The sequence below is a fragment of the Uloborus diversus genome, chromosome 10 (assembly GCF_026930045.1).
Source record: "Uloborus diversus isolate 005 chromosome 10, Udiv.v.3.1, whole genome shotgun sequence".
Taxonomy (NCBI): Eukaryota; Metazoa; Arthropoda; class Arachnida; order Araneae; family Uloboridae; genus Uloborus; species Uloborus diversus.
Window position 1 is genome coordinate 35,503,580 of NC_072740.1, and position 23,691 is coordinate 35,527,270.

General features: G+C 32.3%; 1 protein-coding gene across 1 annotated transcript in view; it reads right to left on the reverse strand.

The window, feature by feature from the left end:
• Positions 1–1,043: 1,043 nt before the first annotated feature.
• Positions 1,044–23,691, reverse strand: part of LOC129231826 (AP-1 complex subunit gamma-1-like) — a 121,810-nt gene continuing 99,162 nt past the window's right edge. Inside the window, exons 18-23 of the mRNA XM_054866206.1 lie at positions 16,357–16,501; positions 12,312–12,386; positions 9,744–9,904; positions 9,559–9,657; positions 7,515–7,624; positions 1,044–4,438 (exon numbers count right to left, since the gene is read on the reverse strand). Coding sequence (XP_054722181.1) covers positions 7,523–7,624; positions 9,559–9,657; positions 9,744–9,904; positions 12,312–12,386; positions 16,357–16,501 — 582 coding nt within the window. The 3' untranslated portion in view covers positions 1,044–4,438; positions 7,515–7,522. The remainder of the gene's footprint in view (positions 4,439–7,514; positions 7,625–9,558; positions 9,658–9,743; positions 9,905–12,311; positions 12,387–16,356; positions 16,502–23,691) is intronic.

A 23,691-nucleotide genomic window follows, 5' to 3' on the forward strand; every position in this document is an offset into this window, starting at 1 on the left:
CAGGTGGTCAACTTTACAGGTTTTACTGTAGTGTATTAGTATTGTGTCTGAACAAATTTCATTCTTAATTGCATCACCTGTTGCTTTAGGTGCTGTGTTATCATACAGATTACCAGATGGAACTAAGAGACTTATAGACTTATTTAATCTAATTCAAAGACTCAGACGAACACTGAAATAAGATATTCACAGATTAATGAAAAGGCTCTGGATAAACATTGGTGTGTAAATTTTTTTTATCTATCTCAAGGGTCAAAGATTCATTTTGGTAACTGATCACAAGCCCATGACTCAGATTTTCAGATCAAAGAAAAGTTACCAAAAATGTCAGCCATCTAACTCCTACACAAACAGAACTTACAGAAACAAACAATTTGTTTGATTAAAATGTAAAAAAAAAAAAAAAAATTAATTTGAATTTTGAATTCAAATTATGTTTTTCGCAATCACGAACTGCGACAGGACCCTACTCGTTGAAGTTATTGTTTCTAGAAACGGCTCCTGTCCCCCCAAGCCTGCCTCTCCTCCTGGGCGGTTACGTGTGCATAGTTGTGTGTGTAAGTATGTAGGCTTGTGTGTGTGCGTACACCTGCGTGTATGCACATAGACGTGTGTGAGTGTATGTGTGTGAAATCGTATGTGTGAGCGTGCGTGTGTGTAGGATATGGACGCCTCCGACCAGGAGAAGCAGATAACTCAGGACAGGAGAAGCGGCGCCTGTAGAGGACGGTGGGGCTGCAGAGGCCTCTGGTCCAAGCTGAAAAAGGCACGGACATCAAGGACGGTCAAGTGAGGACAATAAGCAATCGTGATTGCTCAAAAAAAAAAAAAAAAAAAAAACGTTTGACAGCTTTTTGCTTACAACAAAGAACACATTTCAGAAAGGATCCAGAACCTTTTAAAAAGCTATTTCTTGTTGTCTAGTTTTATTGGTCTATGTATTGCTTCAAATTAGATACTTATTAAAAGAATATGCATTTATTTTTGTTGAAGATAGAAAACATTGAATGCATAACACATAGCAAAGAAAAGAACCACAATATGGGGCAATATTTTTATTGAAAAAATATATTTATCAATAAATCATCACAACCACCATTCATTTTGCTGAATTGCTGAGTTTCACATATTTTTAAAATGGATCAATTCATAAATACTCAAAATGTAGATGAAGTCATTTTAGACTAAAGAAACACTTTAAAACAAAGAAACAAAAATTAATTTTTTCCTAAAATGCTTTTAAAAAACAAGTATTATAGGTAATAGAATAACTCTTTGAATTAAATGACTGAATGTAATGATTTCAGGTTATCTTTAAAATTTAAATGTAAGGAAATGGGAAAACTCAATAATTAAAACATACACAAAAGACATCAACAACGATAGGAATATCTTCACAAAAATTAATAAATACGAGTTAGAAGGCTTTTCATGTGATGGAACAATTATGGTTAAGTAAAGTGAAGCAGAAGATTTACAATATGTTGAAACTGACAATCATGGGCCCTCTTATTACTGCTCTGGACAGACACAAAAAGAAAAAGTAGTTAAATATAAATTGAAAAAAAAAAGTAAAATGACACAAAAAATGTTGAGAAACATTCTATAACCGGGTTCTCACAAACTTCAAAACATATTTCTCTACTGGAAATTTTATCAGTGTGATTTTTACAATATTTTTGTAACAATATCAATTAACCAACAAACCAGCCTCAAGCATCTCTACACAGGCATACTCTAATCATTAATAGTTTTTTTTTATTTTTAGAAATTACAAAAATTTAATTGTAACATAGTCACTACAAACTGAAATAATGGCAAATTAGGTAAGCAATTAAAAGAAAGAAAAACATTGAGTGTTCAACTAATAGTTCATTTTACAAATATGTTGCTCAACATATTTATCCAGTTGAACTTTTTCGTCAACCTAACACTATTTGTGTCTATAATAAATAAAAATGCAGGTGGACTTTTTTTTTTTTCTAACTTAAATACAGTACAAATTTGCAAAACAAGTAGAATACACCTATATCAGGATTATGAAGATACCAATGGGGAAAAAATGCAGCTTTTCAAGAAAAACAACAATATATACCCAGCACGTTTTTTTTGCATAGCTTTTCTTTTCTTTTGCCCTAAAAAGGCACTTACTGACACTCTGAAACCAATGTATGCAAATTTAAGCCTCATTTACATTAGAATAGATGAAGTTTTCAAGTTCAAGCATAAAGCATGTTTTTTGTTTTGCAGAAAAATGTGAGTGTGCTAATACAGCTATTTTTTTCAAATGCATTTTCAATAACTTTTTTAATCTCTTCCATTCATGCATTCTATCTAGTGAGTTATACTTCCTATTTTCTTTTTAAAAATCTCTTTTAGTCTGGTCAGCCTTTTAAGAATAGTGTTCATTGAGTCTTTGAGTTTTAAACTGCAAAAACCCAGTAGAACTGCTAACAGCTCAGTAGAATGCATTTTTGAGAATTTACACAAAATTAGTTATAATTTTCCAACTCAAGCAATTTCACAAGAAACTTCCCTCACTTTTTCAACTTGTGAGGTTTCAGGGCGCTCTGATAACTAGATAAACACAAAGGAGTAGGAATCTTTTGGAACAGTCTTACAAATGAAAAGTAATGAGCATCTGATGAGAAAGTACATAGGAAAAATTATGCAAAATTTAATTCTAAGATTTATATGAAAAAAAAATATATAAACATGCATGTGAGCACTTTTGGAACAACCATAAGAAATGCAATGATTATGGAAAATAGAATGACCCATAGAGAAATTTCATTTCATAGAGCGAGATAAGAAACAGAGATAATGTTCATAGATATTGAGAGAACTTATTTCTGAAAAAGACATCTTCGTGTAAAATTTTCTTTTAAATACTGTACCAGTAGTTTTTTTACAAATAAAAAAAATGCTGCAATTCTATATAAACAGTCGACATTTTTAGATAAAAAAAATAAATACATTATTAACATTTTACTATTAAAAAGATAAATCATGAAACATTTCAGAGCATGAAACCTACTCTAAATGAGAAGAAATAGGAGGTTACCCAAGTGTGTACTAACTTCATACATATGAAAAAGTCAAACCAAAAAAATCCACGTTCAAAAAGACTACTTCCGAACATTTATATCACTTTGAAAGTGTTCTTTTAGATGAACAACAAGCACTTCAAACAAATTAAATTCACAGAAATAATGCATATAAATCAGTTTAATACTCAACTTCTTGATTATACTTAGTCGAAATTGAAAACAGTTAAGTACATTTTATGTAACTATTTCTAAATAATATAAATTCAAAAAAATATTTACAGAATCTAAAATCAGTTTAAGACAACACAGTTAAAATTGTAAACTTTAAGGGGAAAACCCCTGTAAGATTTCTCTTGGTAGCAAATTTTCTACATAGAAATGTAAAATGTTTGTGGTTTAAATTAATGAATTTTTAGAAAACCAATCATGCTAGACATATAATGCAATTTTGCAATTGGCCTTTCATATTTAAAATATTGAATCGCACCAAAGAAGAAATAAATTTAAAATTCATTTGTATAATGTGTTATTTTCCAATCCTAAATCAGAAATTCAAGAAAATGTATCTAGGCAATATTTTATAATTAAAATAATAACCGGTTAAACCAGTTATAAAATTGCCAAAATAAGTGTCACATGGTTATAAATAAGTTTCAAACTAAATTAAAAGTAAGAATATTTTGACACAAGTTAAAATGTACAATAAATGAACACAAAGTTATGTTTTAGCTTTTTCAAATATACATATTTACAGTCAAATTGAACTAAACTAGCTGTAATAATAAATTTAATACGATAAAGAATGCAAACAAAATCCTACTTCCAAAGACTAGGCATCTGGATCTTTCAAATTGCCAGCAGTAATATTGATCCAGCTACAAACTTCCAAAACTTTGAAGAAAGTAAGTGAAAGACATGATTCATAATACAAAAGATTTATGTATCAGAGAGAACAATTTTAACCTTTTTAAAAATAATACAAAATTATAAAATACTTTAATTTTCCATAGCTGGAAGTAATAAGAAGTAATATCACACTTTTAAGTTTCAAATGATGTAAAAATTTTGCTAAATTCCAACTATGGATGTAATTTCAGATCCCATGAATTACACAAATTTTTCATCATATTTTCATGGCTTGTAAATTGTAATGGAATGATAGAGTGCAAAATATGGTATTTAAGAGAAGCTCCTAGAATTATTTCTCTTTTAGCTAACTGTAATTCAGCATACAAACATTAGTCATTCACTTAGTCTTTCATATGTAGCTACATGGAAGCCAAAGACGGCATAAACCTTCAAAATTTTTGAAGCAACTTTAGCGTCCATCACTACGGGAGTCTCACTCGGATTTCCCAGCCATTATCTTGCTTACAAGTTCTTAAAATCTAAAGAATGAAAGTGTATACAAATTATTTGTCATGGAATTTCAGAATGATTGCGGTATTAAAGTAACTAACATCAGTAAGAAACAAACTATTCTTCATGCACACACAATTAACATTTTGCGAACTGCAACAACAAAAAAAATGGTCAAATCAGATTCTTACTGTTGCATGAGGTGACTTAATGTCAACATTGGGGTGAGATTGTGCCAGATCATATGTACCAATATCTATACATGGAGGTTTAATTAGGTTATGCAAAAGATAAAACAGAGTTCAGCATATTTCAAACCTTCTACCTGAAACGCAAACACCATTCTACCTCTCACAGTTATGCCACAATCCATGTGGCACAATCTCATCTTTGCTGTCACAAAGTCACCCCATTTGATAGTACTTTTTAAGGTTTTACTTATACACATAAAATCCATTAATTTCTGTTTTTTTTTAATTAGGCCTGATTACAGTTATATAATCGCATACATAGTCTGGCTCCAGATCCATGGGTCAGGATCAGTGGTTGGAAGTAGCGCGCTACAAGTAGTGACGCTACTGTAGTAGCTACATTTTTTAGTAGTTTGTAGTGCAGCGCACTACTTTTGAAAAAAAGTAGAGTGGCAAGTAGTTCGATACAAAAAAAAGTAGTTTGTAGCGATTTCAAGAAACTACTTTTAAATAAAGTTTCGAAAAAAAAGAAAAGAAAAAAGGAAAGAAAAAGAAACGAGGTTTCAAACGAATCTGACTGGTGCAAGTCTTAAGCGAGTAAAAGTTGCACCAATCAGGCTTGTAAGAAAAATACGAGCTGATCTCAAGCCTATTATTTCGACGCCGTACGTTTTTCCTGTTTGACGCCCATTTAGTTCGTTTGGCATCGAAATGTTCACATTTCCCCAATATTCGCCTTGAATCGAGCATGCATAGAAAAAAAAAGAATAAGCGATAATTGCCAATTTAGTGCAGCGTTTGTGCTTTCTGGCAGCAGAAAATCTCTCGTGGATGAACATTTTAAAATTTTTTAAGCTCTGACTAGTTAACAATAAATATACCAGTGCTATAAAAATGTATGCTAACCGAAACTTTTCCATTTCATGTGCCCGTCAAGCAAAAAGCTTTCGGTATCAGTGTCATACGTATATACAGTCGAATATCAACTTACGCGAGGGATGCGTTCCAAGACTCCTCGCATCAGTTGAAAAAGCTGTGTTACTGAATAAAAAATACTGTTAGAATGCACATAATCAATGGGAAAGAATGGCATAAAATGAAACAGTACGGTAAGTATAGTATGTAGGAATAACAAAATGCAGCACTACAATAGTACTGTATAATAAATGCAGTAATTATATTCGACGCATTTTTAGTTGTTCAAGAATTTCGAAAATCTTTAAATTTCTATAGTTGTCAGAAAATTTCTATTTTTTCTTTCATTTTCAAAGTTTAGATAAACAGCTTGTTTCACCAACGTCATATTTAGAATGAAAAAGATGCGCAGTGGCGATTTGTCCGTTAACAAAGCGATGTTTCGACTAGTACGGTGTGAAGAACTTCCGCTTTCAGTGATGCTAAAGAAAAAGTTCATTCACGGTACTAATATTTAGTACCCAATAAAGAAGGCAATACTTAAGACGCGCGATTCAGTTCCGAAAATTTTCGTGTTGTGAGCGAGGAATTCGCGTTAGCTCCAAAGTTTGTTCTTCGGGGAAAACTCGCAATATAGCCATCTCGCGTTTTTCAAATCGCGTTGCGACGCGAGTCCACTGTAGTTTAAAATTGCAAATAGAAGTAAAGCAAGCATGTTTAGTTACGTTTCATATTTTTGGATATTTAATAATATTTGATTTTTAATGCTAGTACTGTTTGGGATATTCTTCCTATTTCTTTATTTTTTTTTTTTCTTTTTTGCTGATTGAGTTTTGACACATTAACATAATAAGGGTGAATTATTAAATATTGTAAGTTTTTGAGGTTATTCGGTAAAAATGAATGATTTTTTTTTTTTCTCTTTAAATCAGTGGCGTAAGAAAGGAAATGGTGTCCATGTCCAGACCCGTAACTTGAAGCTCTAAATCAATTAATTAGTTCCTACAAAATATAAGTTCCTATAAAATCAACTCCTATGGTGGAAATTAAAGTTTTTCTGTTTTGTTTAAAATATGATTTTCATCATCTAAATCAGTTTTATGTATATGTATGCTTATATAAAATTTAAATGAAATTACGGCTGCATTTATTTACATTTTCAAGTACCCGAGTTGTACTTCTTTAATTAAAATATTCACAGTCAAGAAGGAATTTAAAATTTGAAGGTTGATTTCTTTTAACTTTTAAATCCAACTTTCAACTTTTAATTTCTTACAGCAAATATTCGAGAAAATCGTAAAACATGTTTGGAATGAAATTGGTTCAACAAAGTTAAGAAATAATACATAATACTTTGTAATATTCCATGTTAAAATGAGCCAATTTATTTATTTAAACCACATTTTGAATTTTTTTGTTCAATCCTCAAACGGTGTGTATGTGTACGCTTTTCATGTATTTATTTTTTAAAAAGTAGCGAAGTAGCGACTTCAAACTACTTTTCAAAAGTAGTTTGTAGTTGCTATATTTTTAAAAAAGTAGTTGTAGTTGTAGTTAACTACATTTGTAATAAAGTAGTTGTAGTTGTAGTTAACTACATTTGTAATAAAGTAGCTGTAGTTCGCTATAAAAAAAATGTAGTTTTTCCAACCACTGGTCAGGATATGAATTTTAATCAAAGCATAAACATTAGTAGGCAGTAACTCTTTCCTAGAAGATGAGATCTCACTCTAAGCTATAGATGTCCTTCTGATTAATACTGGCACTTTATACTTGACAAGCCAAATATAAACACGTAAGATAGTTGATTATTGGGTTATAAACAAAGTACAAGCCAGCCTAATTGTATTTAAAAATAAATTGAAAGGCTGTTTTACCTATCTTTTGACATAAGAAACACATAATTATTGACTAATCATAAAATTAAGTCATTTATACAGAAGCAAATACACACATTTTAGACATGGCATTCTTAAGCTGAAAAAATTTGAGTTCTTACCAATTTATTTACAGATATACTGCTTGGGGTATATTATTTACTTCTGCTTGCTCTAGAACAGCATTTCCATTTGATACGTACGATATCCTAAGCTTCATTCGTAATTGACTCTAAAAAATAAACATTTGCATTCATGTCATTTAACAGCAGGAGAATATTGCACGACATTTTACTCTATCACACACACACCAAAAAAAAAAATAAGGATCTATTATTTCTTACACACAATATAAAAAATGAAATATCTATAACACATCATTTAAAGGCAGAAGTAAAAGAGTTGGCAATTGAGGCGGTGAAAAGCACAGGCAGTGGATCTGCGGCATTTAGAGTTTTCAAATCCATGACTTTCCATGACTTTGGCTAGTAAGTTTTCATGACAACCGGGATACAACTTTTTCAGAAAAAAAAGCATACATTTTTCTTAATAATTGCAAACTAGTGTTTTGGTAAAATAAAATAGTAAGAATCTGAGCTATGCTTTGCACATAAATGTTTCTAAAAATACAAAAATGTAAAGGGCTACCACTATAACAAATAAAAAAAAACAATTAAAGCAACTATAATTATAATTGGAGTAAAGTTAACTTGCTAAAATTGTGAAGACTACATAGATCCTAATCCCACCATTGCATTTGCTGCCAGGTTAGGTTCGCACAAACGATAGTAATATTTATAAAATACAAATAGCTGCAGGGTTTTTTTTAAATGCATGATAATACTCGTTCAGCCACAAAAAGTATTGAATAAAAGTATTTGTTGAATAAAGAATTACTAAAGCAAAAGAATCTTCAACTTTGCGACACTAATGATATCAATTTTCTGACCAATAGGGAACCATTATATATATATAGGCCCGTTTTAGAAGTTTTATTTTAAGAAGATATTGTTTAAACAAATATTTTTCTTCAAAAAAGAAAAGAAAGGAAAAGATTCAAACAATTGAGTAATTATTATTTACAAAGTTGGCTTTTTTTTTTTTTAAATATGCAACAATCATTAATTTATTAAGTACTACAATTAAAGTCACAAGAAATAAATAAAATAAGTTAATTAATTAATGAAAACGAAAAATAACTAAATTAGTTAACTTAAGCTGGTATATATCAAAATAACTTCCATTGTTTAAAATTATTGAAATATTAATAGGGTGTAAAAAGAATGATATCTCCAAAAAGTCATTAGAAACCACCAAAATGTTGCCTTTTGGTGGTGGTTATATTTTTGATAAGACAACAGATATTTAATACTGAACTTACTTGGTAATATCGTCAACATTTTATGTAAGGTAGCATATAATTAACGAAAATATTCTCTAATTTTGAATAACTCACTATACAGGGTGGCCACTATCTAGTCCCAAGATTTCCAGGTTTTTCCACAGGAAAACTTCTGAAATTCCACACACAACGAGACATATTTCTGATATTTTAATTTGATTTTGAAACATAATTAAACCACTATATTGTACAACACATCTGAAATTCCAGACACCATGAGACGTATTTCTGATATATCAATTTGATTTTGAAACATAATTAAACCACTATATTTATACAACTATGTAAACACCCCTAAATAAAAATTGTTCACATGTGCCCTCTTTCCCCCTATATACTATTGAGGTAAAATTTAAAACATCATGAAGAATGCTGTTTAGAATTTGTTCTTTAAATTAATTCAAACTGTATTATGGCCAGAGCTTGAATTTAACATTTTCTAGCTTTGATAGTTTGCTTCGGAGCTTTTTTATTAAATAGTTACATTTTTATTTGTAAAAAATATCTTCAATTGAAAAATAAATTCTGATCACAATTGTAGTAAACGACAGTATATTTTGTTGTCAGTCTTACACATTCAAAAGTAATTTCCTAAATCTTTCCAGTATTTCAATAAAAATTCCAGTATAAATCCAGTATTTCCAGTACATAAAAACTTCATCTAAAAACTTAGCCCTAATATTTCCAGATCCATAGACATCCTGTTTTATCAAAATTCAGTTTAAAATGCTTAAACTAGATTCAGAAAAGTTAAATTCACATACCTTACTAGGATTTAGTATTTTGAGCGTTTGGTGTATCTCACCCATATTATTGGCAGGTATTACATTATTTGTAGGAGGGAGTAGCTGTAATTGAAACACCTGAAAGACAGTACAGCTTATTAAACTTTAACATACAAAAAAAAAAGGCATTTGAATTGAAAATAAAATAATTATGTTTTACATACTTTGGGTACAGCAGCTTGGAACAAAAAATCATTTATGGGAGCTAAGGAATGATTTGTGGCAATGAGATTGATAATGATCATTTGAGGATTATCTGAAGGCTTTTCAAATTCAAACATAATCTTTAAACCATTTTTATCAAAAGCTGTTATGGGAGCAATACCTACAAAATTAAAAATATGATTTCACGTATGAATTGAGAACAAGATTAAGAGTATGTTACAAACTTGATTTCATATATTTAAGAGCCAGTTTTTGTAAGAACGGGCAGAAATGGGATGTTCGGACATACACCATTTTTGATTTTGCTCAAATTTTTATGGTGGATTCTTTTAAAGATTTTAGAAGACACGTATTTTTTCTTTTAATCCAGAAAAATTTTTGGGGACCTGTAAAAATTCCTTAGCCCGACGTAGAGGTTTTCCCAAATCAACATTTTTTTTTAATGCGATTATTTCTGTGTGTCAAGCATCAGCTTAAAAAAATCTTGTGTTTATAATATGACATTTAGTACCTAAATTGAAACATATTGTAAATTTTGTGGTTGATCTTCAGTACAGCCTTTCACGGGTCACCAAACTTTGTCCAAATAACCAAAAAGTGTCATGTTTGAGGCCCTCTGGTGCCCTGCATTCACGCTCAAGCATGGTTTTTGTACGTAATTTGTTTAAGAATACATATAAATTATTCAATACCCTCATTAGTTGCATGGCTCACCCTCTGAGCAGCCAAAAAATGACAGTTTTTGTATTGAAGAATGCTAGAAAGTGCAGTTTTCATAAGCCTTTATCTCAGTGCACCGAGGGTCAGGGTAGAATTGTATGCCTGCATTTCAAACTAGAGTATGTATATTTTCACAAACAAGTGACAGAACTATGGGCAAATTCTTTTCAAGAACACAATAGGTATTTCAAAACAGTAAAATGAACTTCAATTCTGTCAACTTATCCGGGTTTAACTTTCCTCCAGGGACTTCCAGATACTATTTAAAAAACTAGTATGATCAAAAACGTACCATAAAAGAGTTATAAACTTTCAAATAGACTGATTATGCTTACTTGCATACTTTATAATATGATAACTAGAAGCAAAATATAAGAAAAACATCAAAAAATGATTAAAAAATGTACTTTTTATTGGCCTGTATCTCAGTGCCCTGAGGGTTAGTATAGAACTTGATGCCTACATTTCAAACTAGAGAGTATGTCTTTTTACAAACAAGTGACAGAACTATGGGCAATGGTTCTGCAGACTCATAAAATGCACTTCAAGCTGAGGAAATTGCATAAGAATTAACAACGCATCCAGTTAGTTGTACTCAAGATACAATGCTTTGTCTTGCATTTTTTTATTGTTCCAGTTAGGCAACTATACCCTTGTTTTATAATGTCATAGTATTGCTTTTCTCATAAATAATAAAATATGACTAAGTAATTGTTTGCTATCATAGTAGTTTAGTGCGGCAAAAATAATTTTTTTCACTCGTTGCGTCGTTAACTCTTATGCAATTTCCTCATCTTGAAGTGCATTTTATGAGCCTGCAGAACCATTGCCCACAGTTATGTCACTTGTTTGTGAAAAGACACACACTCTAGTTTGAAATGTAGGCATCAAGATCTATCCTCAGGGCATTGAGTCTTATCCTCAGGGCACTGAGATACTAGCGAATAAAAAGTACATTTTTTATCATTTTTTGATGTTTTGCTTCTAGTTATCATATTATGAAGTATGCGAGTAAGCATAATTGGTCTATTTGAAAGTTTATAACTCTTTCATGGTACGTTTTTGATCATACTAGTTTTTTAAATAATATCTGGAAATCCCTGGAGGAAAGTTAAATCCGGATAAGTTGACAGAACTTAAGTTTACTTTACTGGTTTGAAATACCTGTTGTGTTCTTGAAAAGAATTTGCCCATAGTTCTGTCACTTGTTTGTGAAAACACAACTTCAGTTTGAAATGCAGGCATACAGTTCTACCCTGACCCTCGGTGCACTGAGATAAAGGCTTATGAAAATTGCACTTTTTAGCATTTTTTGATATAAAAACTATCATTTTTTGGCAGCTCAGAGGGTGAGCCATGCAACTAATGACGGCATTGAATAATTTATATATATATATATACTTAAACAAATTACGTACAAAAACCATGCTTGAGCGTGAATGCAGGGCACCAGAGGGCCTCAAATATGGCACTTTTTTGTTTTTTCTGACAAAGTTTGGCAACCCCTGAAAGGCTATACTGAAGATCAACCACAAAATTTACGATATATTTCAATTTAGGTACTAAATGTCATATTGTAAACACAAGATTTTTTTAAGTTGATGCTTAATACAAAGCATTTTAAAAAACGCTGATTTCGAAAAACCTCTACGTCGGGCTCCACTTTAGGAATTTTTGCAGGTCCTCAAAAAAAATTTTTGAAGAAAAGAAAAAATATGTGTCTTCTAAAATCATTCAAAGAAACCATTTTAAATTTTTAGCTTAATAAAAAATGGCATGTATTTGACCTGCCTGACTCTTATAAAAATTGACTCTTAATGATATAAAACACACATCAGAAAACTTACTTTTTGTGTTAGATTGAGAGGCAACATATTTGTCTAACAATATATTTGTGGGTGGTGGAGGTGGGGGATATGAACCTTAAAGAAATATGATACATTAAAAGAAACCAAACATTCAGAAAACAAACACAGATGCATTTTAAAACAACAAATATCTTACAATACAAAAAAAAAAAAAAATTCAAGTCAAAAAAGCAGTAAAAAGCAAAGAGTATCCTCAAACAAACTTTTCCAGCCATGATTTTGTACTAAAACTGGACCTAGCTGTGGTTTGTTGTTTTATATCCTTGAGGTCTAGTGGCAGCTAGACTTATTCTATGAGGTTATAAATTTGCAAGTCCAGAAGATCTCTATTTAAGTCATCACAGGTGAATAGGAGGCAGTTCAAAATGTACTTGAATGAAGCATTCTCAAAAGCACACTTATTGCAAACCCAAAAAATCTTAAGTCCTCCATAAAAAGCAATTCTCTCAAATGACCAACAGCAAACATTGATAAAGCAGTCTTAAATTTTTGGTCATAAGTCAGGCCTAATAAACCGCTTGGACTTCATCTTTTGTACTCGTCATTTGTCGAAGATACAAGCCATTTATGCTTGTCCTTATTTTTTATAATTTAGAAGATATCATTGAATGTCCCAACAGGTGCAGGAGGCGGGACCTCTGAACTGCTCTTTGCAAGTTTATCTGTGACCTCATTTCCTTGAATGTTGACGAGTGGGAGTATCTACTGCAGATGTATCTGCATGGAGGAAATCTGATTTAGCATATCAAGGACAGAAATAGTAACACTACATCTCACATCACTCTAGTCTTATCGATGTTGGACTGAACTCTGATGTTCAATAGCATCCATACCTCCCCACAGAGCTTTCTTCCAGAATAGCCTTCAAGCTCACTTCAATAGCAATAGGTTCACTTCTGTCCTGTTCTCTATCTGAGATCTTAATATAGATACCACTGCCTGATTGGTTATTTTCTCCTTTATTACCATCTGTATAAATTTTGATAGCATCACCCAGAATCTCATTCATAATGCAGGGATGTGCCAGCTGAAACCCACTTTTGGAGCAATTTCAGGAGTAGAAAAATAGTGACTTTAGAGCAGCTTGGCTCAGGAAAATAGTGACTTTGGAGCAGCTTGGCTCAGGAAAATAGTGAACTAGGAGCAGTTTGGCTCACCAAAAAGTTTGTTTTGTAGAAACTCAGAGCACGAAAATAGTGTAATTGGAGCGGCAAAAAGTATGTTTTGAAGTAAGGAAGTACTACACACACCCACACGTTATATATATGTGCCGACCAAAACTCGCTTTTGGAGCAATCTTGGGAGCAGGAAAATGGTGAGTTTGGAGTAGCAAAACGGTGAATTTGGAGCAGTCTGGAGCAGTAAAATTGCAAATTTGGAGCAGCCTGGAGCAGTAAAATTGCAAGTTTAGAGCAGCTTGCAGCAGCAAAAATTTAAATTTCGCATCAATGTAGAGCAACTATGTATATTTCACACACAGAAACAGGTGTGACATGATAAAATAATAAAAAAGAAGATTAAGGATGCAAAAACATCAAACTACAACTAAAAATTAAAGCTCTCTTAATTACATTTTTTTTGTCTAATATTTTTCACAAAAGACAAGTCCTGTCCTGCTTTTTTTTCTGACACTTCTTTTGATAAAAATTTAGTGCACACAACCTCAAAAGTGAGCTGTTTGAGAAGTTCTGGAATACTTTTACTCTTGGTCAGTAGAGAAAGCATTACAATATGAAAAAAACACCCCTCATCCTTCATCAAGGAGATTGTGCACAAGCATATATACATTTACTTATTTAAAGCATCATGTGACTCACTATCTACCAATCACAAATCAAAATATAAAAAGATAATGTCAAGTCACAGCATAGTGAATTTTAATAGCACTTTTTGATTTCTCAAAAATAGACTTATTTCATGCAAGAAAAGCAAACAATAATATTTACGTCCACTTTTTATCCCTCAATAAGCCTGAAAGAAATCAAATCTCAACTTCTATAACACGACATTACCTCAAAGCTAACGCCAAGTCACAGTAGTGCAAAATCAATAGCAATGCATTCTTGAATGCTCAAAAAAAAAAAAAATAAATAAATAAATAAAACTGCAAAGATAAACAAGATTCCAGTATATGAATGATTTACACTTGAAACTTTTATTAAAAATTAAACTTTAAAAATTTTACTTCACGTAGAATGTAAGCTCTTTATTTTCAGAAAAAAACTGCTGTATGAAAATGTTTAATTGCAAGGAATCAACAAGCAGTTCCATCCAGAACTAAACGAGCCTACTTTCCCATACACACAATATTGACTTTCTAGTATCTGATCAATATTCCCAAAATTAGCTAACATTGCAAAATATTTCAAGCATGACTTCTTAATATTTTAAGCTGATATCTAGAAATAAAATATGTCTTGCTCATCTAAAGAATCAGATGCATAGAAATAAATAAAGAAATAAAGTAGAAGCACTTTTTAAACAAAGCAACTAATACATTTTTTTTTCTATTAAAAGCAAGTCTTTAACCGCTTTCAAAAAGAAAAAAAGAAAAGAATTGAAGTTAATAAGCTCATTAAAATAGATACATGATAACAAAAAATATATATATCATTTGTTTTTCTATTGGTGGCCAAAAAATAATGAAAAAATAAATAAATAAATGTACTTTCAAAAATAAATAAACAATAAAATGTCCACTTAAAGAAATAATTATCAAAAAAAAAAATCATCTGTGCATATCTTTATGTAGAAACATAAAGGATTCCGAATTTCTCCTCCAAAAACTGAATGCATAAATTAAAACTTTAGAGTGAAAATAAAAACAAATCATAAAAACAATAATTATTTCTCAGTAAAAGCTATGGCTGTAGAGTTGGCATCAATCTCATTTCGGGAAAAAAGAGTCAGATTCGGGAGCCAAAGGTTTTTAATTCAAAGGCTCAAAGTTCAAATCAGTCATTTTCCCTCAAAGTCCGTAACTCTGCCGAAGTTTGTGGAGTCTTATTTTGGGATAAAAGAGTCAGAGTTGGAGTCGAATTTTCAAAAGTTGGAGTCGGTCATTTTTCCTCCGTGTATAAATTTTTGCCAAAGCTACAAAGTTAGACACAAAGTCAGGAAGTCGGAGTTCGACTAATTTTCGGGCACAGGAGTTGGAGTCAAGTGCACTGAAATTCTTGGAGTCGGAGTCGGGAGTTGGTTGTCAAGAGCTATTTTCAACAAAATTTACTTGAACCAAATCTGCCTTTAAGTTTGGAATCTATATTGACTTTCGGTTTCCCCGTAGGCGCTAATGTTAAGGGATTTGAACAGTTCAAAATTTAACGGAAAACTATTCAAATAAAAAAAAATTTATATACATGTTCTACATTAAAGCTTTTTCCTACAAAATTTGTTTGAAGCGAATTAGCCTCTTAGTTCAGGATTTCTATTTGTCTTGAATTTCCCTACAGGCACTTTTATATTCAGTTTTTTGAAATGTTCAAAATTGAACGAAAAATTGTTCAAATCAAAAAATGAAATATAGGAATGAGGTGTCCTAGCTGAGATCTTTCGAACAAAAAAAAAATGTTCGAATCGGACTATTCGCTCAAAGGTTATTGGGGGAGGGGAACAGACAGACATTTCTCCCCATCTCAATACCCTACTTTGCAATTTCTAATTTTTCAATACTTATTTATTTTTGACTTTTTGTTTTTCATGATATTTTTAAGATGCATTAAGCCTTATTTTATGCTTTTTTCTTCTTTCTCTAACTTTTACTGGGAAAGTAGGGAAAAAAGAAAAAGCGTCATTGATTTTAAAGGACAGTTTGCTTTTTTATAATGAGGAGTTAAAAATAATCAGCCCTCTCTAGTCTCATTTTCAAAACACAAAAAAAAAAGTTAAAAAAATCAAAGAAAATAAATTCTAGATGTTATAGATTTATAAGCATTGAATAAAATTAAAATATAAAATAAACAAGAAATGAGAAAATGCCATAAAATATTACTCCAATAAACAGAAAAAACTAATTGTAACATACTTTGCACCTGAGGTTCAAGCTCCAAACCTCCTAAGAGGTCAAGTAAATTTGGCTCATCACTAGTAGGTTTAACTACAGGTACTGGCAACTCAGAATTAAATGCTGAAATTTCTGAAGATCCAGACAAAAGATCAAGAAGAACATTCTGAAAAAAAGACAAATAAGCTTTTTTGTCAACAATAATTACTAACAGTCTTGAGGATCCAATATTTTCCTGGCTTTTCATACAATAAAAACCATTAAAAATATTTTTCTAAAAGTAGAAGCTGTGAAATAGTGCAAAATTGTGGACAATAGGGTTTGAAATAGGGCGTGGGATTGTATGAATCATGCACAAAGTTGGGAACTCCCGCACAGTTTCAAATGCAGTACAGGATTTCCCCGCTTAAACTTTTGGTATACTATCACTGCTGAGATTGAGGAAAATATGATAAAGCTTCAGTATGGCAATGCTTACTCTAAGATAAGGTGGTTAAATAAGGCATCATTGGCAACATTGTGCAGAGAATCCAGCATTGCAGTAGTGGGAAATTCTTACTATTGTTTTAATTTGCCACTTCCTAAAAATAAGAAAGAAAAAATGGCGGAACATTTCCGGACATCGCTAAAGTTGGAGATGGTGCTTTAGCGCCTAGTCCATGAACATGCTTTCTTTCATTAACAGTTTCTTTAAAATGGAAAATTAACCACCAACTCTACTTTTCATCCCCTAATTCTCCACATGACCATGCTACCATAACCCAACCAATTAGTAATCCGATCTTTTTAATGAAAACCCCCTCCTCCTCCTCCTCCCCCAGCAGAAAAACGTAAAATTTAAAAAACACTGCATATCTAGAACAAAAGAGAAACCCCACACCCCCGTCTCACACGAATGAAAAAGAATTTAAATATCTAAAAGCTATCGTTTGAAAAAAAAGACCGTATAAGAATGAAACTCTCCCCTCTTCTCACTCTGATGTAAAATAATCATTTTCTTTAACTAAAATGCGTACATACCCTTTAAAAGACCAAAAGCAAAATTCTTTAATTTTAAAATATTTCACAAAATAAAAAAGACATTAAATTACAATTACAGTTATTTAAAAATGAAATAATAATGATCCACCAACTTTACTGTTTGACTCGCCAAACGACCATGATACCGTAACCCAGCTGATTAGCAAGCAAAGCGGACTCCCATTGCTTAGCGATCCAATCTGATTAACAAAAATGTTTAAACAATGATCCCTCTGTCTCGCCTCCCCCCTCCCCCGAAGGAAAACTTAAAACAAAAGGAAAGTCCTCGCTCATATATTGATGTCAAAGATTCGATGCCAGTGGGAAATTATTGCGAGATTTCCAATTATTGAAATCTTCCATTAAATTTATTTTTTGCAGATAGAATTCAACCTTTCTAATGAGGTCATTGAAGTACAAATCAATGTTCAAAAAATTGTTCCCATAATCCAGGCATATTTGCATTAGTGATTTTGGGAAACTTCAATCGTGTTAGGGCGACAAAGAGAAATTGTCACCAAATGCAGAGATTCTTTCAGTGATCATAAAATTTTTCTAAAAATTTTCCTCTGAAATGAGTTATCTTGTTTAAAAGCTTGCTTACTTTAGTTGGTGGATTATTTTATCCATTAACAAAAGTTTTTAGGTTATTTTGTTGGCGACTAAGGGAATTGGTAAAAAAAAAATATAAAGTTAAAAAATTTGAACTTCTGGGGATACTATTGAGATTATGGAGGGGCCAATAAATTTCAGACAATAACAGTTTTGTTTTGGTTACATTGTTAAAATCGAAAACATTAATATGTAGTTTTGGGCATTAAAAAAAGTGAGGAAATTTCTTTTTAGTCTAAAACTTAAATTTCTGAAAACACTTAAAAACTTCCTTTCAAATTACCTCTTTAAAAATCCACACTTTGAATTTCTTTGTTATGATCTTCTGATCTACAAAGTTGGTTCAACTCAACAAAATCAAACCTATTATTGCACTTTTAGTTTTTTGCAAAAATCCTTCAATTATTTAAATTTTTACAAACTACACAGTAAACTTTTGGATTATTTTCCTATCAATGATCTACAAATTATCTTTAGTTATAAATTCAACCCTCCTTTCTCGAAAAAAATTCTAAACTATCAAGAAGTAGCTAAAACTTTGATAATTATTTGACTTTGATTGCAACTGCGCTAACTTCTCTAGCTCCATCTTCTACAATTCTGATCTTGGTCATATTCTGACAGATGATTTAAATTTTTTACAAAACGAAAAACTCGTTAGACTTTTTAGTTTGGGTACTAAATATCGACCTAATTTTCGTATTAATTTTTTGAAAGTTTATCATAAGCTTGCCTTTGAACTTGAGTATTTTTTAAGAAAAATCTCCTATAGGTTTAATGTTCCACTTAATGCATTTCTTGAAAAAGTGGTGTCTGTATAGACACCACTTTTTAATTGGACGTTTGGTGTGGTCTTTTCAATATTTTTCACTTTATATATTTATATATATATAGAAGACATATTAAAGAGGAAAAATTAGAATACCATAAACCACAAGCCCAAAGATGCGCAAAGCAACTAAACAAATAAGCCAGGTAAATATAAACAACAATAAAACAACAAGCAGACAAGATTACAACATACACTCAAGAGCCAAAACATTATGACCACCCCTACATTTTGCAATGAACTTGCCTGGATGACGTGGAAGGCACGTGAATAGGTGGAAGTGATATTTAACTGCTGCTGGAGAGTCTGAAGAATCATTCTTCCACTTACTTTTGTGCGTGAGGGGAAAGGCTGTGGATCTAAGCGACTTCGAAGAAGGCAGATTGTAATGGCTCAAAGGCTCGGAACAAGTATTTCAGAAACTGAATCAACCCAACTCGTGGGTTGTTCGCGACCTACAGTTGTTAGTACTTATGCAAAGTGAATGAATGACGGTGAAACCAGAAGTAGACGACATGGTATTGGACGTCCACATGCTATCGAAGAAAAAGGTCGTCGGAGAATGTCTCGCATGGTGAAGCAAAACCGAAGCCAGAAAGTGGCTCAGCTGACAGCCCAATACAATGCAGGGCCAAGTAGAATAGTATCGAAGCACACTTCAGCGGACACTGTTGGATATGGGGCTATGCAGCAAACGTCCCACTCGTGTGTCTTTGCTGACCAAGCATCACCGCCAACTGCACCTACGCTGGGCCCGGGAACATCGCGACTGGTCGTTGGATCAGTGGGACAGAGTTGCCTGGTAAGATGAATCACGTTTTGTCATGCATCACGGCGATGGCCGTGTCAGGATACGCCGTCTTCCGGGCGAACAGTTGCTCCCTCAATGTACAGTAGGTCATACACAGGCCGGTGGTGGCGGTTTTATGCTTTGGGGGACGTTTTCTTGGGCGTCTCTGGGACCCATGGTTGTGGTACAGCAGACCCTGAATGCCACAGGGTATCTGAACATCATTGCGGACCAGTAGCACCCTTACATGGCCTCTGTTTTTCCAGCTAGAAATGGAATGTTCCAACAGGACAACGCCCCGTATCTCAAGGCTAAAATTGTGTTGGAGTGGTTCGAGGAACATGATGCTGAATTCCAGTTAATGTCCCGGCCGCCTCACTCACCGGATCTCAATCCGATAGAACACATTTGGAATGTCATGAGATGGCAGCTCAGAGTTCAAAGACCACCAATTCGCAATATCTCGGATTAGCGTAACAATTGCTTAAACATCTGGTACAATCTGTCTCCGGCCATCTACCAAGGACTTGTGGCATCCATGCCAAGGCGGGTTGAAGCTGTGTTGCGCGCCAAAGGTGGGCCAACTCATTATTGACAGGTGGTCATAATGTTTTATCTCTTGAGTGTAGATAAATGACAGAGATGAAGCCAGTACTCTTCAGCAGTGGAAACTTCATCATATGGTCGAAAGACCAAAATATTTATACTAAAACTAAATGGAGGATGTCCTGTTCCGAAAAAGCTAACATTCAGGATTACATTGGGCTTAACGCACCACATGTGAAAAATGAATACAGATTTTTGGAACTAAGACCTATGTTTCACTGTTGTTGACAAAGCCAGCTCCCATTTTCTATCTGTTGTAAAAAACTTTATGTTACTACAGTGAAATTCCGTTACAACGAATATCAATACAACGAAATTTCCGTTTCAACGAAAAAAAATTTCAGTCCCGATTAAATTTCTAGTATGTAGATTGAATTCCATTATAACGAAATTCCCGATACAACGAACAAAATTTGCGGTCCCTTGAAGTTCGTTGTAACGGGATTTCACTGTATCGTGAAATCTGAATTAGAAAAAACTATTACTTATAGATACTCCACACTAAATGAATCTTCCATCATAAAAAAAAATCTTTGCTGTCTACAAACTCATGACATTACCCCGGCATAAGACTATCCATTTACCTTACCTTTATGCATTTCCTAAATTCCACAAAACAATATTTTTTTTTTTTTGTTCTATCTGTTCTACCACTAACACCATTGGAAAAAATCTCAGTGTTAAACTTGAATTTTATCTTAAAAAGATTTTAAACCAACTTAAGCTCTGTCAAGAGAAATGTTATTGGATAATCGATAACAGCAATGATGAGATAAAATTACTTAATATGCTCGACATCTTTCATCTGGAAACATTTGATTTTGAAAATCTGTTTACTAACATTCCACTCAATGAACTGCAATTCACAGTTACTGAACTTCTCAAAACAGTCAATACTTCACTCAATATTAATGAGGAATTTTTTCTCAAACTTTTTAAATTTTGCATCTTTAACAACTATTTCAAAAATGGCAATTCTTGCTTTCAACAAATTAATGGTATTGCTATGGGTGCTAACTTTAGTTCTACCCTAGCTAACCTTTTTCTTTTATTTTATGAAAAAAAAATTCTATTAATAATCCTGGTACTACACCTTTTTGTTGCAGATATATTGATGATTTATTATGTATCAACTACTCTAACTTTTCTGAACTCAGCACAAATATTTATCATAACTCCCTCACATTAAAAAAGACTACTTCTAATTGTAAAATTTTTAATTTTCTTGACATTAAAATTAATAGTGACTTCAACTGTGAAACCACTATTTATGATAAAAGACGTGAATTTCAATTCAAAGTTAACTGTCTGCGAAGTTTTTCTTCTTGTCTCAGTAAAAAAGTTTTAATTGTCATTATTGTTTCGCAAGCCACATCAGGATCAAAAGAATTTGTAACACTTTTACGGCATTCAACAAAGAATTTAATCTACTTAAAAATAAACTACTTGAAAACCATTTCCCAAATATAATCTAGTAAATAATATTATCTCTAGCATAGCCTTTAACCAACACTTCGCTTCACTGTAACCATCTAACTTTTCATGTGTATGAATTTTTTGGAGGAAACCATGTGATTGGACTCCAGTTCATGACGATTTATTAAATGTGTTTTTCGGTCGACTTGGAATGTCTTTGGACCTGTTTAATTGGATGATCCTCTTATTTTTTATTCATTTGATTGGTTTTGTTTTAATTTCATTTTTATCGACTGGCACGAAAACTGAACTGATGATCACGGATTGAAATTTGCACCCGGACACATAGGTAAGACATGATTTTTCACTACCGGTACGGTTGAGGGACATTATTGATAGCCTTTGCCTTTGAAGACAAAACCCCACTACTTATGAAATACACCGCCAGCTCAGTCATCTCCAGCCGAGGACTGCAGTTTCGTGCTTATTTAGAGATTTTCCATCTCCAGCTCAGTCACTTTCCTACGCCGGGCTGATGAGTGCTAATAAGCATGAAACTGCAGTCCTTGGCTGGATATGATTGAGCTGGTGGTGTATTTCTTGCATTTCTGCTTTAGCCCTGGCTAATGGGCGCTAATTTACTAAATATACCCAGTACTTAGTTTTAGATTCTTAGTTCCATAAATCTGTATTCATTTTTCACATGTGGTGCGCTTAGCCCAATGTAATCCCGAATGTTAGCTTTTTCGGAACAGGACATCCTACATTTAGTTTTAGTATAAATGTTTCGGTCTTTTGACCATAGGATGAAGTTTCCACTGCTGAAGAGTACTGGCTTCATCTCTGTCATTTATCTATGTTGTAACCTTGTTTGCTTGTTGTTTTACTGATGTTTATATTGTATATATATATATATAATTATAATAAAAGTGAAAACTATTGAAAAGACCACACCAAAAGCCCATAGATGCACAATGCAGCAAAACTAAAAAGCAATGTAAACCAAGTAAATATAAAAAGTATACAAGCCAAATAACAAGTTTTCAACAATTTTTACAAAAAATGATGATGAGAAAAAGGAAAATATAAACAGCAATTTAATAGGAAAAGGCAAAGGATGAGCCCAGAGCTCATCAACCGTGGAGGATTCAATAAGTATGGTCAAAAGACCAAAAGATTTGACTACAAACTAAAAGAGAGTGTTTAAGCTCCAGTATATGCAATACAGAGTAACACTGGGCTAAAAGCACCAAGTGTTAAACTATAAACAAATAAGCAAGAACTTAAACCTAAAATATTGGCCTAATTTTTGCATTAATTTTTTGAAAGCTTATAATAAGCTTGCCATTGAACTTGAGTATTTTTTAAGAAAAATCTCATATAAGTTTAATGTTTCACTTAATGCATTTCTTGAATACAGACACCACTTTTTAATTGAATTGAAATTATGTTTATGTGATACTGTCAATAAAGAATCTTCATACTTCCATCTCTCTGCTGACAAAAATAATATCATTAATGATTTTAAAGAAGCTTATATAGTTAAGTTATTGATAAAGCTAGTGTTAATTATTCTATTTGCTGCAAAAAATTATATGCTAATACCTTGAAAACTGAACTTGAAAAAAATAACCACTTACAATTCCTCCAAACTTAATGAATCTTCTATCATCAAAAAATTCTCTACTGCTTAGAAACTTTTCAAATTGCCACGTCCTGAGTCTGTTAACTTACCTTACTTATATGCAATTCCAAAATTTCATAAAACACCTATTGTTTATAGTTTAACATGTGGTACCTTTAGCCCAATTGTACTCTGAATGGCATATACTGGAGCTTAAACACTTTCTTTTAGCTTGTAGTTAAATTTTTTGGTCTTTTGACCATATTTATTGAATCCTTCACAGCTGATGAGCTCTGGATTCGTCCTTTGTCTTTTTCTATTAAATTGCTGTTTGCATTTTCCTTTTTCTCATCATTATTTTTTTTTAAATTGTTATTTGGCTTGTATACTTATATATATATATATATATACAGGGTCCATTATGAAAGTAATGAGCATAATGCTATTGTGACGCGACGA